Here is a 15349-nt window from a genome sequence, read left to right as displayed (position 1 = left end):
AACTTCAATTCAGAAATCAAATCATCATTGCAAACAATGTATTTACCATCTTCAGGGGTTCTCACGAAAACATCATTTTCTTCAGATAAAGCACTTTCTCCAATTGTTGTAGAGGCTGCAACTCTCATTTTATAATTCGTGTACTTTTTTAAACCTAAAAAGATTAAGTAAAAAAATCTTGACTGTGACTTCTTAAGCATATTTTTGCCTCATTGCTACTTATAAAATTATAAACATGGTTACTGTTTGTGGAGGTTTTAATGCACATTTGTCAACTAAAAGAATATGTATAATACCATTTATCTGGGGAGAACCAAAGAGGCAACAGGCACTCAGTCAAATCAAAAGATTTTGAAATAAGTGAAGCAGCTTCAACCCTGTAAATAGCTTTAAGAATTTATTTGTCAAACCAAAAGATCTGTATGTGTACATCCAATAATGTGTTTTTATTCTATATGCATTACTCCAATTAGCATAAATAAATGCCTGAAACCTCACAAGGAATGCATTTTCTTCAATTACCATCAAAATTATCACCTTAAAAGAAGAAAATCATTATTAATGTCAGACAAATACTGTGGAAAAAAAAATCAAGTCTGAACTGACAATTTAGGAACATTTTTCTATGTGGAAAAAAGAGGCTGAGGAAAAAAATTCCAAGGAGAAATCAATTTCAAAAATTACTACCCAGTACATTTCACAAATTACTACTTGGCACATTTCACAAACGAGTGCTCGTCTTACCTAGACCTCTTCTCCCATCTCACATTCCCTACATACCCCTTCACAGTAGACAAATTTGGTAGTAGTGACCCAACCTTGTTTTCACATGCAGTTGTGTTGTGTGTGTGTGTGTGGACGTGTGTGAATGGGGGCAGTTTGGTCCACCTACCTTGCAAATGGCTAGAGTATATAAAGCTGGAAAAAAATAATTTTGTATAATATATATGCAATATTTTTTTTAATCAAATGACACTGTACCTGTCATAAGTAAGCTGTTGTTTGAAGTTACCATGTGGAATGCTCTCTTTGTATCCAGTTCCATTGCATAAACAGTATAATGAATAATTTTCCCATTGGGATTTGCTGGAGGATCCCAATATAGCAAAACAGAAGAGGAGGTAATATTCTTGTAAGATATGTTTTGTACTGAGCTTGGAACTTAAATGAAAACAGAAGAACATAACAATAAGCAAATAAGTGATTAAAAAACATTCAGTGAAAGAAATCCTGTATGTTAACTTACATCATCAGAGTTACAACACTTTACCTTGTTCTTGTGTCCTCACCATGAGAACTGATGGTGACCCTTCTCCAACAGCAGTGAAAGCAGACACACTGATGGTGTAATCTGTGAAAGGTACGAGGCCCTTTACAACATATGACAGTTCTTCAGCCAAAATGTTGACACTATATTGATCACCTGAGATTAAATGGAGAGAAATATTTACTTACTCATAAACTCTTTCTTTTTTTTTCAGCATTCTAAACTCAGGATGACATAGTGACCTAGAACTATTTTATTGCAAAATAATTAACTTTCATGGCAATTACAAAAATACTGAGAAAAGCTTACACACAGTCTCTTGACTTAATCAAAGAGAGGCTATTACAGGTCCACTTTCATGTGTACAATCCTCTCTGCTTTCCAGAGGTCTTGTACGAAGCATAGAATTTAGATGGTGAGAATAATGGTTAGACTGGCCTAGGTGAAAAAATGAATGGGTAAGAACTAAAAACATGAGGTTTATACTGACAGCTATCTCCAAAAAAATTTGAGAAAAAATTCCTAGGAATGCAGAAAAGGCTTGGAGATGGCATAGTCTCCTCAGCGACTTGAGAACCATGACTCCTAGGTTACTGTGGTTTTGGGTTTTGTTTTTAATTTTTTTTTTATTATTTGAGAAAGATAGATCCCTTCTTCCCTGCCCTCCAATCTGTGCTATAATAACTGTATTTGAATGGCTCCCCTCATGGATACCTTCACACTGGTGTTTTGTAACAGAAGAGTTGTGGTCATCAGAATGAAGAAGACACACACCCACACCCACAAAAAGTCACTGCACATCTGCAATAAAGTTGAAAGTCAGCAGCAACCCAAACTGTGCTATTCAAAATCACCTGTTACAACACTGCCATTATGCCACCGTGACATGGAAAAGTGTGGGTGCTTCACATAAATGAGTATCAGGCTCAGAGTTTTCTAAGAACAGCATTAAAATTGAGGCATGTAAAAATCAGAGGGTCCTCTTGAAAATTTGGCTGTCAACAACTTTAGCTACTGTAATAACTATTATAAAATGATAATCACGTGCTAGATTACAACAGGTGCTGTCTGAAATCAATATTTCAGCAACACAGACATCTTTTAGCAACTCAATGCCTCAAGCTGAATGAGACTGCAAAAAGAAGATTCAAATTTAAAGTACCACATGTTTCTCTGCATGACAAAAAAGATTCTTCGGGATTAATATAATATGGAAAAGATCTACCTAGTTTAAACTAATGGATTAAATTCTGGTCTTAGATACTGATGTATACGGAGGGATTCAGTGACCTTAATTAAAAGAAGTCCTAAGATAAAAACGACTTTCTGCCTACAAAAAGACCCTCTCACTGTAAAAATTTAAAGCGGTATTTTAAGTCCCTGCCTGTCAGCTGAGGCCTGCTTAATGACTTATAAATATCCATTCTTGGTAAAGAAACACTGGTCCATTGATACTACAGAACAAGTGTACACGCTAATGACACCACCGTGTCATGGGGTCATCTCCACCTGTTTGTCACCCATATAGCAAAGTTGTAACTTTTTGACCTATTTACCTTCACTGACATTTGAAAACCCATTAGTCAAAAGGCTTAGAGAAATCAAGGTCTCTGAAGGGCTTGGAGATATGTTAATCCCTGACAATCACACCTGCTTTGGCAACTGTAATAACTGATTGTCTATGCAGCTTGGCTGATGGCTTTCGGGTGCTCCTTTCACTAGGAAGAAGGTCAGCTGGGTGACAAGGGGCTAGTTCCTGCCTGTGTGGCATTCCCATTTGCTTCGGAAGGTTATTTGGTAGTAAAAAAAATCCGACTCCTGCAAATGACCCACTCATAATTTGCTTGAACCATGTGCTAAAGATCGTATCTGGGACAGTGATGAGGGTCCTTCAGAACAAAGGAGCAGGTAGAAAAATATCCTAAAGCATCTTACCCGAAGCAGAATGTAATTCTGCAGCTCCATTTGTAGCAGGTAAATTATCACCAGATACACTTGTAAATATTACTGTGGAAGTGGTCTGAATGCTGGAAAACATTTCAGCTGAACCTTCATATAATTCATTGGTCGTTTCTATTGAATTCCAGGTGGGAGAAGGCTTGGCGTTTTCACTTATCATATATGGTGCCAAAGAATCAATGAAATACTAAAAAATAGAAATACAAAAATAAACCTTGTCATAATTAAATTATTTAATTAAATTTGTATATAATATATAAATAGTGCTTGTATCTTTGTGCATATATATACACACACACTATGTAAATGTTAGCATAGAAACATGATCTTTCATTACAACAATAATTAACGTGGAAAAATTCAACATTTCTCATTAAAAATCTCAGCAGCCTACAACCTTTTATTCATTTTTATCATTTAAGTAAATGCTGCATGCTTTTGAAAAAAAAAAAAAAATTCCTAAAATACAGGTTTCATATTGAAGTGGTAATTTTAGAACAAGGCCTTTAACACTTTATCCTCAGGGTTATATTGAATAGACACATGTTTAAGCCTAGGAGATTCCGTTTGTACTAAACATGTTCTGAAGCAGAGTTGCAGACACAACAAGAGGCCTTCAGATGTTCCTACTGAAGAAAAGCAGTAACAGGTTGACTAGATGGCTGAGAAGGAATAAGGGAAGAGGGAGGAAAACAGAAGCTAACAAAATAAAGTGGAAATAAGGGAGTATATATGTGAAAGGGGAGAGTGAAAGGAAGACAAGTAATACAGAGGGGTCCATAGGGTCCCACAGGACAGGAGGGGATAAGACAAATGCCAGAAAGGGATGGCAGCAGATATAAGGGAAGCGAGAACTACAAAGAGGGGAACATCAAAAGCAGAAGAGAAAAGAGAGAGACGCACAGGTACAAAATGGTGTGCAAGCACTAGATCATCATGCCCCTTCAGAATGTGGGACAGAATCCAGGACTGTAGTGTCTCTAAATTGTTCTGCTGTCATCTGTGAGCGCTCCCCACTCACACATGTGGCCCACTTCACCGCCAGAAAGAAATGCTTTTACAGTGATGTAACTAATGCACATTAGCTCTCTCCCTACAGACTCCGGGTGCAGAGAGGGCAAAGCAGCTTTTTTATTGCTGTAACTCAGGAGGATTAACCATGGGCAGAGACAGAGCATCAATCTCATCTAAGTACCAACAGGTAACAGCTACATATGCCTCTTCTTCACCAACATTTTATAGCAAAATAGTAATCAATGTGGAAATACTTTTTGCTTCTGAGGCTTTTCCACTTAAGATAACAGCCTTTTATTGCTACTAGTTATTGAGTATCATTAGCACTATGGATCTGACAGTTCAAATCCTGTTAAAGTTCTAAGCTTGGGTGAATGAGGTTTTAGATAAAGTAATGTTATGATTTGTTTTGTTTTTTAATTAAAAAATTACATTCAATAAACTGTAATAAAGCAGGGATGATGCTAAACTGAGAACTCCAAAAAAATAGGAAATCCCATCATTAAAACATGTCTGTGCAGACAATTCTAATTTTTTGAGTCTGTACTATGATACAATCTTTAATTATAGAGTTATATACTTTCATTTTGCAAGGACTCCTGCTCGTTTTGATGAATGAATCCTTATCCTCATTTCCCACCCCCAGACCCTGCCTTACTCCTTATGTAATGTTTGGCTCCAGGGCTCTATTTAATGTATATCATTCAACATGAAAGCAAAATCCTTTGTTGAGCTCTACATCAAAAACTTAGATTCTGTGTCAGATCCAGAGAAAGACATCCTTGTTTTTAAAAACTGATCTATTCAAACTTTGGACTCCTATGTTCAAAATTAAGACCCAAAACCACCACCTCAGAATGCATTCAGTCCTGAGCTGAACATTTACTAGGGGTCTACAGTTCTGTGCTGCATGCTGAGAGCTGCCCCATTTAAGCATGTAGAGCACATCAGCACCCAAAATCCTGAAGCTAGAATGACTAACAGCACAAAGTCTCTAAAAAATCTGATCTGGTAGCTGCATGCAGATATCCTTACTATACAACCACAGCATGAAGTTCAGCATGCATTATCAGACATGTAAATTCAAGGACACAAATGGGGACAGAAAGTCTAGGGGTGTTAGCATTGCAAGCAGAGCACTTGACCAGCCTTGGGAGACTTATGCTAAATTCACTTCCCCATAGGATTCATACCCACACCTTCTAGGAGTTTTCCTGAGTTTTTATGTATTGATCTAGGCACCTAATGCTGTACTGTTGAAGTTAGGTCATCCTAAAGATGATGCAAAGACCTCAGGGGCTATAAACAGTAATACTATGGGCTATGGCTTTCTTGCCTTCAGTACCTAAGTAATCTGGATCATTCTGTTAGAATTATTTACTGTTTCCATGTTGTGGAAACAACATTACTGGAATGTCTTTAAAACCCAGTCAGAGAAAGAGGGTGGGGTGAAGAAGGTGGCTTTTAAAAGCACTGACAACTCATCTGCCATGGCTAATTCCACATGCTGTACCTATCAGATAAAGCAGAGAAGCAAATTTAATCCAGCAAAGAAATCCATATTGAAAAACAAACAAACAAACACACACAGAATACCTTATTTTTTCCATCTAGAATAGTGTTTTCTAGAGTCACCTCTGTCTCCTGCACATTTACTTTAACTCTGTACTGGGTAATGATTCCATTTGGTTGTCGTGGCTTCCTCCAAACAATTTTTATGTATGTGGCTTCCACTTCTGTTGGATGTAAATCTGATACAATACCTGGGACTAAACATTCAAGAACAAATGTCATTTTATTAAACATCTGTGATTATTACAGGCTTTTTCAGCACTGTGTGTATTAAAAGGTAAAGATATGAAGTTTGATTAAAGTGGCTCCCATGAAGGTAAAAAGTTACTTCACATGGGCTTTTTTTAGCAAAAAAGTTACAGTTCTAAAAATATGCACACAGGTTTTTTTTACATGTATGACGTAAGTATGAGTATGGTCAGATCTTAAAATTATGTAAATCAGAATAGCTCCACTGAAGTCAGTGCACTGGAAGCAAGAATACATTTTCTAGCTTACTATATGGAACATCAAGTATATTGGAAATGAAAGCTTAATTCTAAATTTATCAAAACCAAACAAGAATGAAGCAAAAAGCTAAAAAAAAAAAAAAAAAAGGAAGAGAGAATGTGATACACCTTGTCCATTTCACTTATATAGTAGGTTTTGGTTCAATTTCTGCTTTAATTATGCAGTAAAAATGATACTGTACTTCACAATTTCTGCTTTAATTATGCAGTAATAATGATACTGTACTTCACAAGGGACTGCCAGATATCAGAAACTTTTATATCCAATAGAATGATATTCAGATTTGATGTGAAAAATATTTTCTCTTAATATGCCACAAAAAAAGACATGCTTGAAATCACTTGCTTAATGGATGTTTGTAGACTTGACATTAAAATGACACATTCTATGGCACCCTCACAATAAGTAAATAAATAAATAAATAAATAAATAAATAAATAAATAAATAAATAAATAAATTGGCTTCAGGCATTCAGACAGAAGATGAGCATGGCTCTATTGAGGAAGGCCACCTCTGGAAATTGTCTCTGAGAGCTGACAAAAGCACATACTTCGATGAAGAATGTGATTAAATAAGGATAGATGTTCCTCCTGCTCTTACACCTTGACAGCAAGCATTGCAGCAATCACTGATTGAGAGATTGTCTAAATTTTCTGCTGTGTGGCATAAACATAACACAAAAATAGTCACCTTGAAACTGCCTGCCTATTACACAGCGATTCTCGATATTTTTTTCTGGTTGCATCCTCAGATGTAGACCATTAATCCTGCACAATCTCACACACATGTAAGGTAAAACTGTGTCACTATTGAGCAGAGGACTCTCACCTGGCAAGTGAACTATCGGGAGCCAAGCTCCCAAAAGACAGAGTAGATGCGTCGGGGCAGAACCAACCCCTTGATTGCCCCAGGATAAGATCTGGATGTTGTGTCTGCCTCAGAGCTATGGGCCCTGGGAAAGGTGGCTCCGTTAGAAACGGGAATGGGGCCTTGGATTTGGTGAATACTAGTGAAACGAGAGATGTTTAGTTAAAGACAAACCGGCCGGGAAGGGATTGGGGGGGTGAGTCCTGCGCTGTTCTTTCTCTTCCACTTGCTGCCATCTAACGGGTAACTGGAGGCCCTGCAACTTAATCACCGCATCTAACTATAATTCAGGCAGAACCTGCATTTCTGTCACCATCTCTGAAGGCTTCTGGTAGTAAGCAAATTTAGTGACAGTGTATGAACTGGGAAAACAATAGATAAACAAATCTATGTAATAAATTTTCAGCTAACTTCTTTCATTAGCTTATTATCCCTCTGTTGTAAGACTCTTATAAAACACACCCATTCTTTCCTTTGCAAAGTACCTTAAAGGGCTTTGAAGAGAAAATTGAAACCAGTTATGATATACAACCCATCAACTTCACTTCTTTATTCTTACTTACCGTCTGCAGGAGTGAAAACTGTAAGGTTTGTCTTTGGGCCCACCCCAGCACTTGTCTCAGCACCAACATACACATCGTATGTTGTAAACGGCACAAGGTTACTAAATACAAACTTGTGATCCTTTGTGCTGTTATCCAGAATGTGACCTGGAGTGAAAAATGAAGAGATTCTAGCTCAGAAATAAAAACGTCCATTATTTGCTTACACTAGATATAGCCACTTTTCAGGATGATGAACAGTGAAAAGCCCAATTTATCTGTGAAAAGTTTGTTTGACATCAATCTCATTGGAAATAATACTGAATGCCTGAAAAAAATCTCCCCAAACCTTCTCAAGAAGATACGAGATTCAAGAAGTGGTGATTTTCTTAATTATAAATTAATTTCCAGTGCTTTGCTTATGTGGTTCCATTAAAATATCAGTGTACAGCACATTAATTTCTTACTTCACTACAGGCAGTTGTATAAATTCTTCATACATACAGGTCTGAGTTTAAAAAACTACAAAAACATCAAAACAGTTGATTAAATGCTGCACAGGAATGAGAATCCTCCAGAAATCTTTACCATAGAGAGAAAAAAGGTAAGATACCAAATGATTTGTATATATAAGCACGCTAATGCAGCTGCAAGCTTAGCCTGTCGTCTCTCTAAAAGAGTGAGGAAAGTTGGTTTCCTCCACTCTTAAGAATATCCAATGTGAATTTCATTGCATACTTTTCATAATGGTGGGCAGATTTTTCCCTTAAAAGTAATTTAAAATTTATTAAGAAGACTAATAGTAAAAAAGATACATAGCACTGCTTTCAAATATACATTCTTATTGACAGGGACACTAAGAATGCAAGTGCAAGGAAATAATGACAAAAAATAAAAAGAAATAAAACCATTAATTTAGGCTTACCAGACGGTCCATACAGTTCAACTCTGTAACTGAACTTTCCCGTTACTATGGTTGGTGGGTCCCATGTCACTGAGAAAGACTTTGCTGTAATGTTGCTCTTGGCAAAATTTTGTGGTGGATCTTCTGGAACTTAAACAATAATGGAAAAAGTCTTTGAACATAAAATAATTCATATTAGGATTTCCAAGAACTATGTATCAGACGATTAATTTTAAACATAAACATTAAATATTCTGAAGGGAAGCTACATTAAAAGCATCTCTCATTAAAAGGACTTATTTTAATTTTGTTTCTTTTTTAAATGTAATGCTCTCAAAGGGTATCAAAAGACCTGGCAGTATGCAAACAATCTTTAAAAGACAAAGGCAGCAGGGATTCTACCAAGTTTAGCAGTGACTTCATCATGATATAGATAACATACACAAGATGCTCGAATAAGATTGTGATGCTCAGCAATACAGAGTTCATAATAGGTACATTTTTCTTCCTTGAAGAGGTTCTTTTTTCATACAGACAATACGTCGTATCAAAGATTTCTGATGGCACTAATGATATACATGACTATCCAAAAAGATGAACCTGGAAACAATTAAGCTTGCAAAAACATTGCATACTTGAGTAATTTTCTATTTTCATTAAACTATTCACATCAATTATGTGAATCTCATACTCAAGTGATTATGAAATTCAATCCCTCTCCTTTCTAAAGTATACCTTACTGTACCGAAAGTTAATGAAAGATTACTATTGAGGTGAAAATCTGAATCCAAAGACAACTAAAAGAGGTGCATTTTTTACATCTGTATAGAGTAAAAACAAACCTGACTTTCAAAACTGCTATATGCCCAAGTAAACTTACGGAAGCTGCTTGATATATATTTATATGAAAATTAGGTCTTAATATGTCGTGTGTGAGATTTAAACCAATATGGAAATAGAGACTGATCCTGTAAAAAGAACATGCCAGTTAACTAACATATTAGTCTTTAAAAGTGCTACTGTCTTTTGCAAAAACTAATGTACAAATGAAAGAAATGAAAAATCCTGCTGTTCCTAAAATATATCCTATAGATTGGTCATTAGTGAGTACTTAGTCATTCTTGGTTAAGCAAATTGCATCAGCTATAATCGTACATAATTCTGGAGTATCATCTTAAAGTCCACTTTCCTTTTCTCCAAGGTTTAAATCTTTTTCTCTTTCACAGCCATCCCGGCAAAGGAAATATTTGCATGCTGGGTTTTCAAAAAAGTATTTATTTATAATGAAACATTTTTAAATGTTTTAAAGAAGTAGCCTCTTTTTCAAAAAACCAAAGCAAGAAAAATATCACCTTTGTCAAGAACACAGGAGAGCTTCAGCACAGCTCAGAAAATTCTGGTTGGAGGGGCAGAAATAGTTTTCAGCATTTTAAAACGGAGCACCATGAGCTGTACGGTAGAGACACATATCATCTTCCTCTTTGTGGTGAAATGGGCATGACAACAATTCCATGTCATGCTCCTCTGTGAGTAGGGAAGTGAGATCTGAAATAAATGTGCTCTCCATCCTCCCATCTGCTAACTCAAGCTACATCAATTCCTTTCCCTTAAGCCTCATCTCAGACACTTGTGAAGTTTTGACCATACAAGCAACTGGTAGCTTGCAGGGGGTGGCTAGAATAGAGCTAAATAGATTCTTGTAGGAATTACAATGTTTATAAAAGAGAAGTGGATTTCAGTAATTACAGAGAGACTGGGTGATGCTTGATGCTGGAGGGGGGACCTGTTACAATAATTGCAAAGCAACACTCCTAAATAATGATTTTACTCTATAGGCTATATAGATAAATACAAACTTTAGCATGTAAAAATATCTTACTCACTGAAGCAATTTAAAGGTGAGAAAATAAAAATAATGAGGCAAAGCATCTATTAACTCATAATGACTTTGTAACAGATCACCACCAGCTCTATGGCCAGCCCCAAAGGGCTTCCCTGGCCCATGGGCATGCCGGCCTCTCCAGGAAGCACTTTACAAGCACCTGCATGCTTACAAGGTGAAGATCTAATAGAGGTGGATCCAGAAGCTTGGGTGTGCCAGTGCACTGCTAAAAGAAGGCACTTGCTGAGGCTTGGGCCGTGAGAGATGATGGTCCCCCCACACCGACCAGTATGACAGCTTCCCTTTCCCTAGATCACGCTTCAACGGATGAACCCTGGCTGTATAGGCACCTGGAAGGCAAGGACTGAAGATCTTGCACACAGCAGACATCTTTCTACGTATTTGGCAGAACTAAGCCCCATGGCATAAGCTTTTCATCACTTCCCAGAGTTTTCTTATTATTATACCAGTGCACCTATCCTGGGATGATAACAGGGTGAAAAATAATCTGGAAATTAGCCATGAGATATCTAGAACAGAAACTATCCAAAACTTCATCAACCCTAGACACAGCAGCAAACTAGGGATAATTCAATTCTAGCAAAGCAATTCAAATAAACAGTGCTAGGAGGGAATTGAATTTATTTCCATCTGAACAGTGCTATGAATTCTGGATGAATGGGGAACCCAGTAACAGCAAACTGTGTCAGGCAAAAAAATGATGAACCAGCAAACAGAAAGCAATAACATTCCTCTAGAACACCTTTTTGGTATGGTTCTATTAATGATGTTGCCTACCACCTAAGCCATTATAAAACTCCTGCTCCTGGACAACCTTCTTTTCCAATTCTGACTTCTCAGTGCATTGCAGATAATCCAGAATCAATTTTGCCAGTGTCTTCAAGATTTCTTCAGGACTGAACAACATTTTGCAATAGGTCCAGACTGAGGAACCACAGAACAGGAATTTTCTTTATACTGCTTATCTTTCCACAAAGGCAAAGCAGTTTTAAGTGCATTGCTATGTGCACAATACACGTACTTTTTGAATACCGTGCCTGACACCTTTTCTCTTCATGTGCATTTTTAATTCTTCTTCCATTGTGCCATTAAATGCAGTTCTTAAATTATCTTAAGTTTTTCATAAAATTTGATCTGTCCTCAACACACTTTGCTATCTTAGACTTTTAAAAATCACAGAACTCCCACCGACTCTACATTATTAGATACATTAATAGTTATATACACTTTCAGTTGATGCCAGCAGGTAAAATTAAGGAATCATGTAAATAGAAGAGTGTGATACAGATCAAGACAGATTTAGACCAACGTATCTTGCAGTGTAACTTTAAGCTGATATTTTGAAGTTTTCATATAAATCTGAGAACGTTATTTCCATTTGAAAGTGGTATATACCTGATTCCGGTGTCCGGACAATTGCACTGTCAATGTAACCTGCTTCAGTGGTAACTGCTGAGACTTCAAAAAGGTAGGTGGTATATGGCCTGAGGTTAGTTATAACAAAACTAATTGGTTCATTCCAAACAGAGCTTGTTCGACTCGGTGCCTCCATGCTTGGTGTAACCGTAGTCCGTGAAGGAATTGTAGATTTGCCAAAAGTAGTTGAAGGAGTAGTAGTACTCCACAAAAATGATTCACTGTTATCCTATAAAGACAAAATATGAAACATGATAAGCTGCATCTATACATTACAATTGTAACTATATGTAGATCAAAAAAGGCAGACCACCTTTGAAATAAAATTACCCAAAACTGGTTCTCCTTTTCATGCTTCAATGTTCAAATTCAGGTTGTTTCTTTCATTAGCTGACATTACTAGTACCTTCTGTTAGTAACGGTATTACAGCTTCTTGCCTTACCCCAAAAGTTCTCAAATCTGATTGAACAGAAGCCACTCTCTAACATTCATTTAATAATTTCCAAATTCCATTTTCAGCGCTCAGTTTCTCTCTTAAAAAAAAAAAAAAGTCCTCTAGTAAGGTCCTTCTACCTCATGTGTGTTATATATATGGATGGATATATACATATATCCATATATGATGGATGAGACCAGGCAGTGGTTTCCTAACCCGTACTGTCAAAAGACACCTCTGAAAAGCCACTAGACATTACAATAACAAATACTTCTGATTCAGTAGATGGCAGGTTCTCAGTGCTAAATTAAATCAGCTTCATGTTGGAAATCTTCTAAGTGCCCAAGATAATCTTCCAAATACAATCTGAAGCCTAAGTCCTGATAACTTTTACCATTTAAAACTGGACTTTTCAACAAAGTTCTAAGCCCAGCATCCCCTCCCGCTCCACCAAAAAAAAAAAAAAAAAAAAAAAAAAAAGGAAAAAAAAAAAAAAGAAAAAAGGAAAAAGTTAGGCAACTTGACATCCGAGTAATCACAACACTCTGCATAGGATAAAGAGGAAAATGAGAATAAACACTGGAAAATAGAATTTTTTCAAGAAATTCAGAAAGGTATACACTGGTTACAGGTCTGAATCCAATGAATAGTCAAAATTCAGAAGCTTTTCAATGAATGCTTATTTTAAGAACAACTCTGACTACAAATAGTTTAAAAAAAAAAAATCACTCTGCTAATAGTGGTCTTTTTATTTTGATAAAAAAGTGTTTAAATAATGTTGAAATTCGTTACACAAAATAAAGCATACATGTAAAATATTAAAAGCACTATTATAATATATATAAAAATAAGATGATACTAATATTACACTATGTCCGCACTGGTCAAAAAAAATCTGAGCTGAGCTCTTCAAGGAAAATGCAGCACTTACATTGCATTCTGGTAACCTCCCAGACAGAAGGTCCTCTACTTTAACCAAGACATCTTTCACTACAATTCCACTTCTGGCATGTTTCACACTAATCTTGAAACTAGTTATCTTTCCATTTGGTTGCCGAGGGAGAAACCAGATCAGATTTACAGCTGAATAATTCAAGGCTTCAACTGTGAGATTCACTACTTTACCTGGAGCTTGGAAACAAAACAAACAAAAGCAGTGAGACATACTTTTCTTCTCAGCACTGGAAAAAAAAAAATCCCATTTTGGCATTTCAGTAACATTTCTAGTTTCCAAACCCTGACACAAATAAATAACAACCATTCACAAACACATGTAAAGTAGCTGATAGGCAACCAGCTCTTTTCCAACCTGGCTTAAGTGAGAAATATAATTATTTCCACCCCATAATAATATAGTAATTGGTTTGGTCAACTTAAAAATATTCTTCCTAGAAGCCACTCATCCACTCTGCCAGGAGTAGCAGATTTTTACCACTTTTGTTTGTTTAAAAGCATATGACAGCACTGGTTGTTTTATTTCACTCTATCTGTGTCACCTTTTCAGCTGGATATAGATTTTTGGTAGCTTTAAATAGCTCAATTTAATTTAATTATTACAGAAGTTATGTTCTTTGTATCAGTGACAACTTCCAAACATTTTGTCAGAGCATCTGCATTAATCATGGCACAAATGAATGGGATGCAACATCTTAACGAGATTTTACAAGCTATATGAACTTTCCTGAGAACAAGAGCACTGTGACTCTCTCTTAGTCCTGTCTGCATTGTGTGGGCAGCAGAATTTCCTGCTATAGCTAACCTTAGTACAAAAGAGAAAATGGTTATGCTGCTTTAAAAATATAGTATATTTTTATATACTATACTATAAATATACCTATACTGGTATCCACTAGTACAAACCTTCCAGGGCTGAATTGAGACAGAACCTCCCAGCCTCATGTTCAGCTAAGCAAGAGCTTAGGCTGTGCTGAATCTTTTGCACATCTTTCACTTCCTATCCCCTCCTCTCAGACTGCAGCTTTTATATTTAAATAATACTTTTCTAACTTTCCTACTTTAAACTATATGTCTTCAAGATGTTAGGGTTTCTTCAGCTATTAAAGGAAGACTTAAAAAAAAGTTGAGAAGCTAAAAGTTTAAATGCAGTATCAGTGACACAGAATTCTCATCTAGTATTTCAAGACACCTTTGAACTACATTTGTAATAACAGATTTTAGCTGTAATAAAATGTAAGCAGGAATGCATAAAAAAAGCTAATACTCTCATATGGAGAAACACTGATGCCTCTGTCAAACACGAGCAAATAAAGCTCACAGAAATAAGGTTTTCTACCGACAGTAACATATAAAGAATAGTTAAAATCAATGACTTTGCATAGCTCCACATGGCAAGTTTACTACTCCTTCTCATATTTGGTTTCATAGCTCATTGCACTATCACAAAAAACTGATGCAGAATGATGATTTTCTGCAAATAACTGAGATGTGGCACCCTGTGGTTTGCACGGCCACAGAAACAAACCAGGAGTCCCAAACACAGTGGGATGATCACTGCCATGGCAGCACAAATTCTATATTCCACTAAGACTTATTGACCCCAACGCAACCGGCCTGGTGCCAGCTCTTCAGCCAAGGCTCAACTGCTCCTGGAGCGTGACCAAGACTACAAACACTAAACCAATAAAGGTTAGCCAAATTCAGACTACAGTTATCATTTTTTAATCTTCAAAGGCATCAAGTCAAATTTTCATTTCAGCCATATATTATAATTACTTTTTTTCTTCAGAATGAAGAAGTGAAAACTTAGTACAATACATTCTGTCCTGGCCTTTGCAGAAAAGGCACCTGGCTCCAGCACTAAACAAATATGGTTTGACAAAAGCAGGCAATGTCAGAGCTGGTCGCACAACAAAGTCAGTCTCCTACTACTGCTGAAGGCAACAGCAGATGGGTCCAATTAATACCCTGTTTTCTTGAAAATAAGACAGGGTCTTATA

The 15349-nt window shown here is 36.5% G+C and overlaps 1 protein-coding gene across 4 annotated transcripts in view; it reads right to left on the bottom strand.

The window, feature by feature from the left end:
- PTPRQ (protein tyrosine phosphatase receptor type Q) overlaps nt 1-15349 on the bottom strand; it is a 135993-nt gene that overhangs the window by 90848 nt on the left and 29796 nt on the right. For all 4 annotated transcript variants that reach the window (XM_065041380.1, XM_065041391.1, XM_065041399.1 and 1 more), the window contains 9 exons: nt 13324-13523; nt 11935-12184; nt 8658-8786; nt 7754-7900; nt 5837-6009; nt 3203-3413; nt 1271-1423; nt 982-1161; nt 47-154 (listed from right to left, as the gene is read on the bottom strand). In XM_065041380.1, the coding sequence (XP_064897452.1) occupies nt 47-154; nt 982-1161; nt 1271-1423; nt 3203-3413; nt 5837-6009; nt 7754-7900; nt 8658-8786; nt 11935-12184; nt 13324-13523 (1551 nt within the window). The remainder of the gene's footprint in view (nt 1-46; nt 155-981; nt 1162-1270; nt 1424-3202; nt 3414-5836; nt 6010-7753; nt 7901-8657; nt 8787-11934; nt 12185-13323; nt 13524-15349) is intronic.

This window comes from Columba livia, chromosome 1, assembly GCF_036013475.1.
Source record: "Columba livia isolate bColLiv1 breed racing homer chromosome 1, bColLiv1.pat.W.v2, whole genome shotgun sequence".
NCBI lineage: Eukaryota > Metazoa > Chordata > Aves > Columbiformes > Columbidae > Columba > Columba livia.
Note: the sequence above shows the minus strand (reverse complement) of the source record. Positions and strands in the feature narration are given on the sequence as shown.